Raw genomic sequence first — 14,544 nt, forward strand, 5'->3', positions numbered from 1 at the left:
ACCATCATTTCCTGAAGATCTTATAATCAGAGCAGCTCTCCTGCCCAGTCTCATCTGATGGGAGCATTTTTACTGTACTCTTTTTTCACCTCTTTGGCAACAGAGCCTGCTATCACTTTGAAAGGAAGTGCTCGCCATTAACTTCCAATTTATTCCTTTCCTATTGTGATCCTAAAATGAGCAAAAGGAATGCTAAGAACAGAATTTTAATGTAATTCAATTGCAAAGGTTTGTTCTGCTGACAAAATCATGCTGCTGGGTAACATTCATTTTATGAAAAGGGAATCTGTGAAAAAAAGAAAAGCAATCCAAGGTACAGGAGAACTAAGCCTAATGTGTAAGTTCTATTCCAGAAAAGTTGTATGGAAAATATTTGTGTATTGGATCATTTTTTTCTACTGACTCTTCTCATAATTTTGGAGCTGTGTTCCTACAGAAAGTACATTTGCTTCTGCATTTCATCGAGAACGTCCCACGAAGGAACTCAATATTCATTTCCAGGAGTGTTTTGCGTTGGTCAGCATGCCGTCTCTGCACATCTGATTTCCCCTTATGATCTGTGCAATGTTAGTGGAATGAACAAGTATGGAAAGTGACTTTACACAGTCACAAAATGTGACTGTTCAAAGAGCACGTTGCCTGGGCCACGCCTCCACAAATTTAGTAGAATACCCCAGCGGGACGCTCCTTCTACGTTTTCATATGCTTTCAGAGTGACCAGCTATTTCATTTGCATTTAGCGGTAAGGTCCTTATAGGTGGAGTTTAGATTCTCCAATAACTGATGATAAAAAGTGAAGCCCTTCTATCTGTGGTGCTGATGGGTTCAGCCAGGTTCATTGTAAATGTTTTTAAAGTTTCCCTTCAGTGACAGCTCCCCAAACAGTCAGCTTTAGCACACGGGCAAATATAAACCCCAAAAGCTTTTGCCTAAAGCCAAGGCTGCAGTATGTTTCCCCAAAAGTTTGCTGCTAATATATTAGGTCTGTATGAAGTAAAATATTAAATTAATCTTTAAGCAGAGGTAGATTGATCTCGATGGTAATGAAACTTAAGCTTCAGGGCTCCCCACCTGCCTGGGTCCCTTCCAAGACCCTGAGTCTAATTTTGTCTTTTTTTTTTTTTTCAGAAAAAGGGATCCCCAAATTACAGAAGCTCCAGGCCCCCCAAAAAGCTGAATCCCACTTGCCCTTAAGATTGTACTATTATTATCCACACTACTGTACATAAAATAGATAAACAACAAGGACCTACTGTATAGCACAGGGAACTATATTCGATATCTTGTAATAACTTAAAATGGAAAAGAACCTGAAAAAGAAATATATATATATATATATGTATAACTGAATCATTTTGCTGTACACCTGAAACTAACACAACATTGTAAACCAACTATACTTCAATAAAAACGAACAAATAAACAGAAAAAGGATTATACTGTTATTATTTTAGATTACATTATTATATCACAGTATTTTATAATCAGAGTAGAATTTTGATTTACTTACTCAAAAAATGTTGTCCATCCAGTTTCATCGCTTTTAGTGGCTAAAAGGCCGCTGTTGCCATGGTAAGTAAACAAAACTAATTCCAGTCCTTGAGCGGTCATGCTTTTCAAACATCCATTTGTTCCTATGGTCAACCATATCACTTGGTTATCAGGAGACACCACTCGAACTGGCATCCGATTTGGGTCCCGTCTAATCCTAAGGGTATTGCCGTTACTGTCGGTCACAGCAGTAATATCATTGTCATTGCTGTAGCTAAAATTGTACAGATAATCGCCAGTGACTAAACTCACAGTATACTGGTGAGTGCCATTGACGTCAAAGATATAGAGTTCTTGATCAGTTGGAGAGGCAACTTCATAGAAGTTCATAGAGTTAAGTAAAGGCTTGTTCTTTGACACAGCCCGGATCCGAATGTTTCCTAGGTCTGCAATATACAGGGTACCATCCGGAGAGGCGGCAAGGGAGGACGGAGCGCTCAGTTTGGCATCTTTGGCATAGCCATCTCCGCTCTGGTAGCAGTCACAATTGGCATCGTTTTTGCAGTCACACTCTGACGGTATCCCAGCAACCAGGGAGATCTCCCCATCTGTGGTGACTTGCCTTATCCGGTTAATTTTCTTTTCGTCGGTTTCAGTGATGTACAGGACCCCACTGTAGGACACAGCAATGGCAGTAGCCGACTCCAGGGTCGTCTGAACTGCGTGCTTGCCCACAGAATATTCCACTCCTGGCACCTGGCAATGCATGGGCCGCCCAGCAGCAATGCGCACTTGACGATTTTCAGTGATCTGTAAAACTACATTATTATCCAGGACATAAATGGAGTTATCCATAGGGTTAATGGCTAGGTCAGTGGGCCATTCCAGACGTACCTTCATAAAAAAGAAATGGTCTGGTTACTCAGTTACTGAGCTGCTGTTAATTTGCCAGAAGAGTAAATTAGAAATTCACTGGGGAAATCTGGGGAAATTACCATTGATTTGGTAAACTGTTTAAAAATTGTTTTTAAAATATATACAGTGAAATAAACTTAAAAGGTTTTGAGTGGAGACAAATGTAGGAAATAAAATTTTATTTAAAAATGCAGCTCATTGAAAGATTTGCAAGTTCTAGCCAAATAGCAAATGAATCATAAGTAGTGAGTTAACACATATCAATGAGATGTGAACATACTTGTTCTTTTTAGCAGTAACAATCACCCAGTGCGGGGCTTTCTAGGTTATGAATACATTACTGTTCCCTTGTGTTTTTAATCAGGCCAATAGTAAAGTTTCTAATTCTAAATATAAGTCCCTGAGGACTAACCCTAGTGGGTTCTCTCTACTACTTAAGGACCTCACGCAATCAAAAGATTAGAGATTTAAGCTGTTTCGTTCTTTTTGGAATATCTGCATGCTGCTACTTTACTGGTATTTTACTACAAATGATTAGCACTTCTTAGTGATAACTGTTCTGTATCTCACTGAATTCTTCAAGTGCAGAGCTGGAGAAGAAGATAACTTTTCATTATTAGCTCCTGAGACACATTCTAGTGGAACGGCTCTACCACAACGACTGATGCCCATGCCACACGCGGTTTAACACAGTGTCATCATAGTGTACTGACACAGGAAATCAAGTCACTTAGAAGAAAAACAGACAATTGGGCGTAATGTTTTCACTACCTGGCTGATGTGCATGCTTGTGTCACAAGTTAAAGGTCTGGCTGAAGTCAGATCGTTAGAGCCTAGGAGAGTTGATATGATTCCATTCTGATCAACTTTTCTGATCATGGTTCCATCAACAAAGTAGATTAATCCATTTTTATCGATCGCCATTCCTGTATGCAAGAGAAGTAACAGTTATTAATCTTTCAAAAGTGATTAATTTTAATTAAATGTTCAGGCCCATCACGAAACTCAACATTTAACCCCAGTGATAACATGGGCAGTAGACAGCAAGTTAAGACTGCAGGTTGCAAACACATTAGGAAAAACCCAACATAGGCATTCATGTTACGTATAAGTGTAAAATGTAATAAAGAACCGAAATTTGTAAGAATCTGTCCTTCGTGTGTGAATCATATAGGTAGTGCCTGTGTTTTAAATACAAAGACTACAGTGTTGTCATCTATAAATTATAGAAACAGGTCCTATTCTGTTACACTGGACTTTATATTCTAACAAAAACACATCTTAGCCAAGGTTAGTGTTTTATTGACCTTGTTACAATGAAATTTGCTAGTATGAATAACTCAGCACAACACTTTTCTTCCAGTCTTTGTTCACATAATAGTATCTAGCTATAATGGAAAAAAAAAAAAAAAACCCCAAAAACACAAAGCCTCAAACCAAAAAACACTGTAATAAATGGCATAAAACATGAGCAAGGAGTCAGTCCTGACTGGTTTAAAAGCTAGAAACCTTCATCACATAGAATTTTAGCCCTTGTTACCTCCAGAAATTCCTCACAGCAAGCATTTTTTCCCATGGCATAGAAACTGAAGTTTAATAGCTCCAAACTGAGTGAGAGCTAATAGGGTTGCTCAGTGATGGCTTTTTTTGTGTGTGGTACGCAGGCCTCTCACTGTTGCGGCCTCTCCCGTTGCGGAGCACAGGCTCCGGACGCGCAGGCTCAGCGGCACGTGGGATCTTCCCGGACCGGGACACGAACCCGGGTCCCCTGCACCGGCAGGCGGGCTCTCAACCACTGCGCCACCAGGGAAGCCCAGTGATGGCTTTTAAGGAGGCCTGGGACTCATTCATGACAAAGAAATTCCAGGACAATGGAAAAAAAAAAGAGAATTCAGATACTTCCTTGAAGTTGAACAGGATGCGACCTGAATGATATTGGGTAGTTGCTTGATTCTTTCAAAAGTTGAAAAAAAATGGTACGATAAAAAATGCCAAGAACCTAATATTTACTGTAAAATCAACTTAGGATTCTAGCAGTTTCACACTAAGTAGCTTTTAAAGATGTGAAACAGCCTTTTCCAGAACACAGCTGAGGGTAAAATATTAGACGCAGCATGAAACACAATCAGGCACTAACTGGATTTTCCACATTTTTTTTTTTAATAAAAAGAAATCCTCAAATTGATAAATGCCAGTACCTTTGGGACTCATGAGTGTGGCTTCCACAGCCTTCCCTCCATCCCCACATCTGGCTTCATCAAAAGGAAGGCACTGTTCTCCTGTCCCTGCAACCACTTCAGCATTTTTAGTCAAGTCTTTTGCACCCGTGAGTGACTTCGGGCGATAAATCCTGCGAGTGTTAGTGTCAGAAACATACAAATCCCCTGAGACTGGATCAGTTGCAAGGTAGTATCTATGAGCTGGGCTGCTGCTGTAAAGAAAGATGATACATAAACATCACAAAGACAGTTACTCCTAAAACACAGAAATTGAAAGCAAAATAAAACAGTTGATGAGAAACTAATTATAAACCGAGACCCTCCCCCCCGCCCCCCCCCCCCCCCCCGGATCAACGGGTGGAAGAATTGGTGGCAACTTCTAATGTGACCGCTTTCCTTCCTTGTCTGTTGCCGAGGATTTAACAATTTAGGAAACGGCCATCCTAAAAATAATCACCTTTACAAGGCAACATGCTTCCAGCCTGAAACAAAGAAGCAAGTTCTCGGAATCTTTTTGGTTCAATTCAAAGCCATTAACATACAGCCTTTGAGTGATAGGCTTCAAGTTTATTCCAGGGGACGGGTGTCTCTACCAAACTCACCAGTGAAGTATTAACGTACTAGTGATTTTACTTGCATCTCACGGTAGGGAAATCTCCTGTCTTTTCTTGCAATCAAACCAAAACCACCTGGCTCCAAAAAAATTACTTCTTTTGAAAGAAAAAAAAAAGTAGTGCTGTGTCTGTCTGGGTTGCTCTACTGGAATCCAGAAAGGTAATCTGACGCAGTGACAACTGGTCTGTTCTGAGCTATGGGGTTAAATACTAAAATGAGGCCATTCAAGAGAAGGAGGCAGTCTTAGTGGCCTAACGCACTGAGTCAGAATGCTGGGTTCATCACTTCCATTTTTTAAATTTGCAAATTAAGCTGCTCTAAAACATGTCTATGAATTTGGTGACATACAGACATTTGTTCACAATACAGAGTACCTCAGTTTTATAAAGCTAAATTAGTGCAGATGTAAAATATGTTATGTCCCGTTACCTGTAAAAACGGTTAAGACCAACGTTAGCAAGGAATGGACAAATTATGACACATAGTTGAAACTGCAAGGTAATCCCCTTACATACACTCAACACCACATTCTTGGAATTAATGTAATTTTGTACTGTGTGCAAATATTGCCTTCTGAAAAAAAAATTCTAAAAAGAGTTTCAATGATTTGGTACCTTGACAAAGGTGTCAACAGGCAGGAACCTCGGAGATGCCACAAATCATTTGATGACAAAATTGGTTTTACTGATTTTATCCTCATTCTCTTTCTCTCTCCACACACACACACTAACAGGCTTGTTTCCATTTATTTTATATGTAGATATTTAAAATATGTAGTATAAATCTAACTACATGAAAATATTTATCCTGAGTAATGGTTTAGTAGTTTTCTCATTACTAGTTAGGTTCTAATGAAGCAGTTCTCACTACTTAATGCTCTTCTTTTTAAGTGGTGAGCACGTGCACTTGACTCTGCTGTGATATTCTGCTGTGAAAGGCTCTGCTGTGAAAGGCTCTGCTGTGAAAGGCTCTAGTGTTCACTGGTGTTTCTCACGTTGGTAGAGGGGACAGCTGGCCACACATGGGGTCTGTAGAGGGCTCTGGGGCTCTAGAAAGCTCTGTGGCGGTGATGTTGGTAGACAAACACCCAGACCCACAAAGGCTTGAACGCCTTCAGAGTCTCCTTTCCAGCCTTTAATATCTTTTAGTGACAAGAAACAGGTTAGAGCAAGAGGTCTTGAGTGTGTAAATATGAGGGAAAAGGGTGAAAAGTGATATGAAGAACTCATAAAGAGATGCAAAAAGCCATCTGACATAAAAGCCCTTCAGAACTACTGGGTTAGAGCTGATGATCAACTTGCCATGCTCAGTGTTATTGTATCATGTTTATAAGTTCATGCCTGAGATTTAATTTTATTTAATTTTTATTTTTAAATTAAAAAAAGGTATTTATTTGTTTTTGGCTGCATCGGGTCTTAGTTGCAGGATCTTTCATAGCAGCCCGTGGGCTCTTTGTTGAGGTGCGGCGGGCTTAGCTGCCCCACGGCATGTGGGATTTTAGTTCCCTGAACAGGGATCGAACCCGTGCCCCCTGCACTGGGAGCGCCGAGCTTTAACCACTGGACCGCCAGGGAAGTCCCGATGCCTGAAGTTTTAAATGCAACGAGACATATGGTGTTCCTTAGTGCGGTAGTTTATTACTCTGTAATGAAGTGAAAAGTTACATATCAGTATAACATTCAGAGCCATTTTATAGAGGCTTTTCCCCCCCCATAATCAGTCTGATATCGACAGAGCTGATCTTCCAGGTACGTATATATAGCTGGTGACACAGCTGCAACTCAGTCAAGCTGGGTCTATTTTGGAAGACATGACATGGGAGAGATTCTTTAGTCTTTCCTGTCTCCTGATTACATACTAATTATTGTGCGGTTGGTTGTAAATATACATGCATACATTTTATTTTCTTGCCAGTTGCACAGCTATGAGCATGACCTTTGGACCAGATTGCCTAGGTCTGAACACCAGCTGCATCACTAACTGTGTGACCTCAGATTCCTTATCTGTAAAGGTGATAATAATGCAGATTTCATAGGACGCTGAGAGGGTTACATGAACTAGTACAAGTACAATCCTTAGAACAGTGCCTGCCATACAGTATGTACTCAGTAAGTATTAGCTGGGCTTCCCCGGTGGCGCAGTGGTTAAGAATCCGCCTGCTAGTGCAGGGGACACGGGTTCGAGCCCTGGTCCGGGAAGATTCCACATGCCGTGGAGCAACTAAGCCCGTGCACCACAGCTACTGAGCCTGCGCTCTAGAACCCGCGAGCCACAACTACTGAGCCCACGTGCCACAACTACTGAAGCCCGTGTGCCTAGAGCCTGTGCTCCGCAACAAGAGAAGCCACCGCAATGAGAAGCCCGTGCACCGCAACAAAGAGTAGCCCCCCTGCTTGCCACAACTAGAGAAAGCCCGCGCACAGCAGCCAACACAGCCAAAAATAAATAAAATAAATTTATAAATAATAAATTAAAAAAATTTTTAAATGCTTAAAAAAAATAAGCGTTAGCTATTCTTTTTTTTTTTTTTTTTTCTTTTTTGCGGTACGCGGGCCTCTCACTGCTGTGGCCTCTCCCGTTGGTGGAGCACAGGCTCCAGACACGCAGGCTCAGCGGCCATGGCTCGTGGGCCCAGCTGCTCCGCAGCATGTGGGATCTTCCCGGACTGGGGCACGAACCTGTGTCCCCTGCATCGGCAGGCGGACTCTCAACCACTGCGCCACCAGGGAAGCCCCCCTAGCTATTCTTGACATGGCTTGTATCCTGTCTCCTCTTACATTGCTACATCTTTTTGCCTTGTAACTCTAGCCCGTGTGGAAGTGTAATAATTACTGTTAACTAAACTATAACTTGACTTCTGAAAATGTAAACAAGGAAAAAAAATTCTCTAAATTTGGATACGTTCAAATTTGTTTCCTTGGTCCTGCTGTTATACTATAACACCTAAACTACTAAAACGACGCAGATCCTTCTTAAAACATCCAGTTTGAATTGTTTCTGGAGCAATGATGATAAAGGTAAATGAAGAATGCATCCTTTTTCATGATGTCCCTCATTCTGAGAAAAAACAACAGATTTCTGAGATGGTTGCTTGAGTAGCAGTGGCACTCTCTTCAGCTATAGGGCATGGGTTTTCTTGGTCCAAAAATAATGGACATTCGAGTCATAAGCTTTGCCTTTACTGGCATAACTTTTATCCCAGTGGGACAGCAGTAAGAGAAGGTCCAAAGTGGTGCTTTATATTTGCTATTTCCTGTCCTGAAGCACTCCTTCCTTGAGGACACAGAAATTTCTAAATCAAGCAGTATATGCCAGTGGCTTGAAAGATGTCCACCAAGTGAAGGCTCTAATCTCGCAGAGAACTCTACTGTCCAGAAGAACAAATGTGGAGGAGCACGTGGCCCTGGAGAAGAGAATTCGCTCCTGGAAATACTCCCCACAGAATAGCAGGAATCGAGAGCTGCATCCACTGCCGGCAGGGCAGCTTGCTATGGCAACCTAGAGCTGCTTCTTGGGTCCCAGCCTTCCCTAAATGAAAGAAGGGATCTGTACTGAAACTCTAAAAGAAAAGACAAGTGAGTTTGGAAATTTGCAGTTGCCAGGCTGGTGGCAAGAAGCTCTGAGCCACGTGTGCGACGCGTCTGGGATTCAAGGACAGCTGATCTAAGCACAGAGTTTTCTGATAGCGGTTCTTGTCCTTCTGCCTTCCTGAAAAGCCAAAGCCCTGGAGAGGCTGGGATGGTGGTACAAACGGGTGATGAGCTTTTAGATCAGTAATACATCTGTGAACACGGGAGGCTATGATGACTGCAAACGGTCAGCCGCTGGCAGCTGGGGTGCAGGAAATGGGGGGAAATCTCTATGCAGCAGAAGTACAATAGCCTTCTTGTGTGACTGACTGGGAGTTTCATTTCAGAAAGGTTTATGATAACATTGAGATTGTGACTAATAGCAGCAAAATCAAAGAAACTGAGATCAAGTGAAGAGCCTTTACATTACTGTGCCTGATTCTTAGCTCACCCTGAACTGCCTGGATCATCACAACTACCAAGCCGCTTTCTCTGCATCTTCCTCAGTTAGATACAGACCCGGTGGTAAATGCAGACTAGATTTGCTCATTTATTTTGTCATAATTCAACCTTCTTACACTTGAGAAATATTTGCAAAGGACAAGCTACAGAATAGATATCATTAGCACTTTTCATCTTTTCAGCTGGAAACTGTACCACAGCACTTGGAACACAGAGTGTCTGAAGAAGCATAAATTACATTTATGTATAAAATTAAACTGTGATTTTCTGGCTAATGAAAGACTGTTTATGTTATTGCAAGCAGGGTTTCGGGATGCGATATTTTTGGGCCTGCTTAATTTTTAAATATTAAGTCAATGAGAAGTGCTGAATCAAAATTTTATAGTTTTGTATCTAAACTTTAACCGGTTCAATTTCACAGAACTGTGATTGACCCTTTCTTTGATCTTCTAATTGGCAATATAAAATTCACAAAGTTTAGTTTTAGACCTCCATGCTTAAATGCCCCTTGGCTGGTATTAGTTAATTAATTTAGTTTCCTTTATTTTGGAATTTTAAAGCATTGGAAGAGGAGTGAGCTAAAATTTACTGCCTACAAAAAGGGTTTGTTAGCAAACTAACACTATAAACATCGTAAGAGGAAATGTTTAGCATATATAAAAGAAACTTATTTTCTAAGCATTTCAGAAGCTCCCATTTATGTAAAAAGTTTAATATGTTCGGTAGTATTTATAACTATTCATTAAAGTATAGCTAGAGACTTTGATTTGATACAATATCCTGACAAGTACTTAATAAATTTGGTATGACAGAATATTTTGAATTTTAAAATATTAAGACTATTGTTTTTATATTTACTATTCAATATTTTTATTCATTCTTTCCCCCCATTAGTCCAATTAATGAGACTGTTGACAGGGCATGAAACACACATAGAGGAGCAGAAGCGTGCATTTTCCTACTTTACTTAATCATTAACAACCGACTTCTCTGTCCATTTTCATGGATTTAGACATAGTTTTCTTTTTCTTCCTATCACCTACTCCTAAGCCTTTCATGACGTTTATGCTAGCCAGGAAAGTGGGGATAAGGAGAAATCCAGGTGGATCCTATCATCTGGCTAAAGGAAGATGATACAGGGAGGTAACTAGGAAGAAGCACCTGAAAAGAATTTTAATTTATAAGCTAAATGAAGAAGCTCCGATGAGCTGATATATCGTCATTTTGTTTAGGTCAATTTTGATAAATTAGTTACTAAGTGAAGGGAATCCCTATTTTTGTCAATGATTTTGTCCTCTGTTTGATGACTTGAACTCAAAAGCCTTGGTTATTTTCTACATCTTCCTCTTTTTCAGCAGCCATACACAGTGTGTCCATCCTCTGCCTTCCTTTATTTTATTGGCTGATTGCCTTCAATGACTTGCCAGACTATTTCAGGTAGCATCTCGTGGTTTCACGTAACAGCCTTCTAACTGATCTTCAAGTCATCCTGAACACTGATACCAGATTCACCTAAAAGGCCACTTTGAGATGCTGCTATCTTGTTCAAGGCCAGACCATGGTTCCCTACTGTCTCTGTTACCCTGTAGGACAGGAGAGGACCTCCTTAGAGCTACCAAGGCCCTGAGCTCTCTGACCCTAACCTGCCTTTCTACCCGTGTCTCTCATTATTACCAATATGGTAATTTTGCTATTATCAAAATTATAATTTTGAAGTGGATCGGGCTCCTCTTAGAACATGTCCCGCTCGTCTCTTTTGAGCACGTAAGTTGACTTACTCTATATTCTTTTGTTACCGAGTCCAAGCTCACCCTGCTCGCCGCATGACAGCCTAATAAATCGGAGATGCTGTGTTGAGGCAGGGGATACCACTTTATTGGGAAAGCCGCAGACCGAGAAGGCGGCAGGCTACAGCCCCCAAATAACCATCTTATCGGGCTTTGGATGCAGTTTCTTTTATAGCACAGTGACGGGGAGGAGATGAGGAAGTAAAGTAAAAAGGCCCCAAGTTTTGGAAATATCCCCTGGAATGGCCAGCCTGGGGGAGGGGATGTGTTAATTTCTCCTTTCTTGCAGCCATCCGCAGGTGGGCAGGGTCCGGATGCTCCCCTGAACAAAGACACTTTGGTTTAACATTCAGGCAGAGCGGCAGGGTTCCCCGGGGCAGGCCATTGTGTATAGACAGTATCCTTTCAGTGAACAAAAGCAACGGGAAGCAAGGGTTAAGGTAAAAGAAACAGATCCAACAGGTAGTCAGCTTGGGCTCCTCCCTGTTTCACTTTATTCATGACTGCCCTCCTTCCTCCGGGTTGTTTTGTGTAAGCAGACTTCACCTTAGAGCTACGGCAAATACCCACCTTCCGGGAAACCTCCGACCCACGCTCCCATTTCCCAGGAATCCCTTCCTGTACAGTTACTCTCGCAGGACAGGCCACGGATGTGATGAAGCGTCAAAGAACGACACTGATGATGTGATTCAGTCCATTACATGCACATCTTGTTTCCCCTACTAGATTGGGAGTTCTGAGAGCATGGACTTTGTCTCACACTACAATTTGTCCAAGAGCCCAGCACATGGTAAGCGATCAGTTAACACTGACTTAATAAAGACGAAATCAAGTTAAAACCCAAACCAGTTTATTTTACATGCATGGCGCATAAAGGAAATGCAAGCACCCACTCGCAGCCAGGATAACGTACAGGGGAGAATCATGAGAGACGGGTTACAATGAGTATCACTGCCGAACAGCACGCGTTAGTACGTAATGAGTTCATTTTATAAAGTACTGTTGATAAAAAAGGTAGCTCTAACCTCATAGATGTTTTCCCAGAGAGATGATAGTTCTAGGTAATGTGTCAAATGATTGTGAAATAAATCTAGCTTTTTGCACACCCAGGGCATTAGCCCATAGAAACCTGGCCATTTGGACAGATGAAAACTGGCTGTGTGGTATAGTGCAAAGAACACACGTTTTAGAGGCATTCAAATCTCTGCTCCCCATTTCTTAGTTATGTATCTTGGGGAAGATACACAACCTCCTTGAGCCTCTGTCAGTTCCTGTGTAACCCGGAAGGGCTGTTATGTGGGTCTGCAGCACCGTGTATCTGGCACCGTACCTGGCATGGAACAGGCCGGCTTGTTAAAAGGTGGCTGCTTTGATGGGCTTTCTGTATTGCCTCCAGTGTTTTTGCATTTAGTTGGTGCACACACCAGGTTGTCTTCTTTTCTCCACAGTTACTAAGAAGGCAAGGCCAGAAAAAGTTTGATATTCTGCTGTGGTTTCTAAAAGCAGAGCTTTGCAGGCTCAGAAGTCTGGAGAAATTCCGTGTTACTTTTTGCATGCGGCTGGGCTATTAGCTGGTAGCATAAGATCAATGGGGGAGCTTAGGAAAAGGTCTCAGGACCAGGCCTGGTCGTACCGATATGTGACAGCAACACATCTTTCAGCAGAGCTTTTTATTTCCTAGTTGTCAGTCTCTACACAACAGTTTAACTGAGTCATGGGGATTTATTCATCTCAAGGACGTCACATAAACTATCACTGATTTTTCTATCTAATATCATTTTATTAGTTATTTTAATGGCCAAACTACATTTAGCGTATCCAGTATGTCTTCCTTTTTTTGGCTAGCTTTACTTGCAAACATATTTTTTTCTCCTTTTTTTTTTTTTTTCCGTCCTGAGGAAAATTTTTCAGTCAAAAGTGTCCATATATTATACAAGCTTGCCCCGTACCTTCTCAGCTAAGCGTACAGAGCAAACAGAATCTGGAAAACTTTTGAACCTATATATTTGCTCCGACTATAATCATTCTTAGCCTCGAGGAAAGTCTTTTCTTCCATAATAATGTCAGTGGAGACACTACTTCTTAAAACTCAAATCTAGTAATTCTCTCAACTTAGGAAAACATAAATGGGTTTTAAACACACAGTTTTAACTGCAGCAGCAATGAATTTACCAGGAAGTCAAGAAAGCTTAACCTTTAGGGCCCCTTCGCTTGTATGGGCTCCTTCCAAGACCAATGAGGGCCCTGGCAGCATATTCAGGCGATCTTATGTTTTTAAAAATTTGCCAAAGTAAACTATTTTTAGATTCTTTTTCTTAAACAGAATCCCCCAGATTGAATAAGCTTTGGGCCCAATAAAGCAGAATCTGCCCTGGCTATTGGTCAACTCAACTCTCCGTGAACTCTCCCAGCTGTGCTTCACATGTTCTCTTCTATACGGCTCAGAGTCAGTAACTGAAGTTTACAGAGTTTTTTGTTGTTGTTACATAGAGATGTTCATTATACTAATTTTTTTGTGACAGAATTTACTTTGTTAGCCAACCTGAAAATATAAATTGCACAATAGGAGCTGCAAGATGTTGTATAATAGTAGTTCATTTGAGTAGTTTTCATTCCTTAGATGTTCTGTGATACTGAGTTTCCTCTCTCATGATGAAATGTTCTTAGAAAACAATGTCAGATGGTCACATTGAAAAGTAAAAAGGACATTCAAAAATATACAATAACTTTTAAGCAAGATGCTTACCTATGTCTAAAATCTTTATTTCTTGGTGGAAGCAGACAAAAAAAGGCGGAGAAAAAAGCATAGTTAGAAAAGGTTTCTGTATCATGAGTTGAATACCGAGATTTTAATTATTTTATGGAAAATTGCTGACTTAAGCAGAAATAACACTGGAAATGAATTTTGTAGGTCAAGGTTCCTCAAATAACTTACAGAATAGGATGATTTTGATCATCACACTTAAATGAACAATGCAAAAACAGCAACTTGTTACTTTAACTATTGGCATTATGGTTGATGGGTTAACCCAACTTGAAGATCCAATATTCTAGTTGAAAGTTATAGGCTTAGTTGGTTTGCTATTATGTCCCAATACTGTAGGAAAATATTTTACGCCTTAATTTCAACGCATGTGAAACAAAAGAGTGACAACCTATATCATAAGGTTATTCCAAAGATGGCTTATTGGAGTACAGAGAATTCACTGGAATCAGTGCGACGTTTTACACGCTGGGTGACTTCATAGTCTTCTTTTTTTTTTTTTTTTTAACATCTTTATTGGGGTATAATTGCTTTACAATGGTGTGTTAGTTTCTGCTTTATAACAAAGTGAATCAGTCATACATAAACATATGTTCCCATATGTCTTCCCTCTTGCGTCTCCCTCCCTCCCACCCTCCCTATCCCACCCCTCCAGGCTGTCACAAAGCACCGAGCCAATACCCCTGTGCCATGCGGCTGCTTCCCACTAGCTATCTACCTTA

At 40.9% G+C, this 14,544-nt stretch overlaps 1 protein-coding gene across 2 annotated transcripts in view; it reads right to left on the bottom strand.

Moving 5' to 3' along the window:
• The window catches only part of TENM3 (teneurin transmembrane protein 3), a 319,503-nt gene that overhangs the window by 40,165 nt on the left and 264,794 nt on the right, over positions 1-14,544 (bottom strand). For both annotated transcript variants that reach the window (XM_073798728.1, XM_073798729.1), the window contains 3 exons: positions 4,605-4,837; positions 3,178-3,332; positions 1,511-2,385 (listed from right to left, as the gene is read on the bottom strand). In XM_073798728.1, coding sequence (XP_073654829.1) covers positions 1,511-2,385; positions 3,178-3,332; positions 4,605-4,837 — 1,263 coding nt within the window. The remainder of the gene's footprint in view (positions 1-1,510; positions 2,386-3,177; positions 3,333-4,604; positions 4,838-14,544) is intronic.

Source organism: Tursiops truncatus, chromosome 21, assembly GCF_011762595.2.
Source record: "Tursiops truncatus isolate mTurTru1 chromosome 21, mTurTru1.mat.Y, whole genome shotgun sequence".
Taxonomy (NCBI): Eukaryota; Metazoa; Chordata; class Mammalia; order Artiodactyla; family Delphinidae; genus Tursiops; species Tursiops truncatus.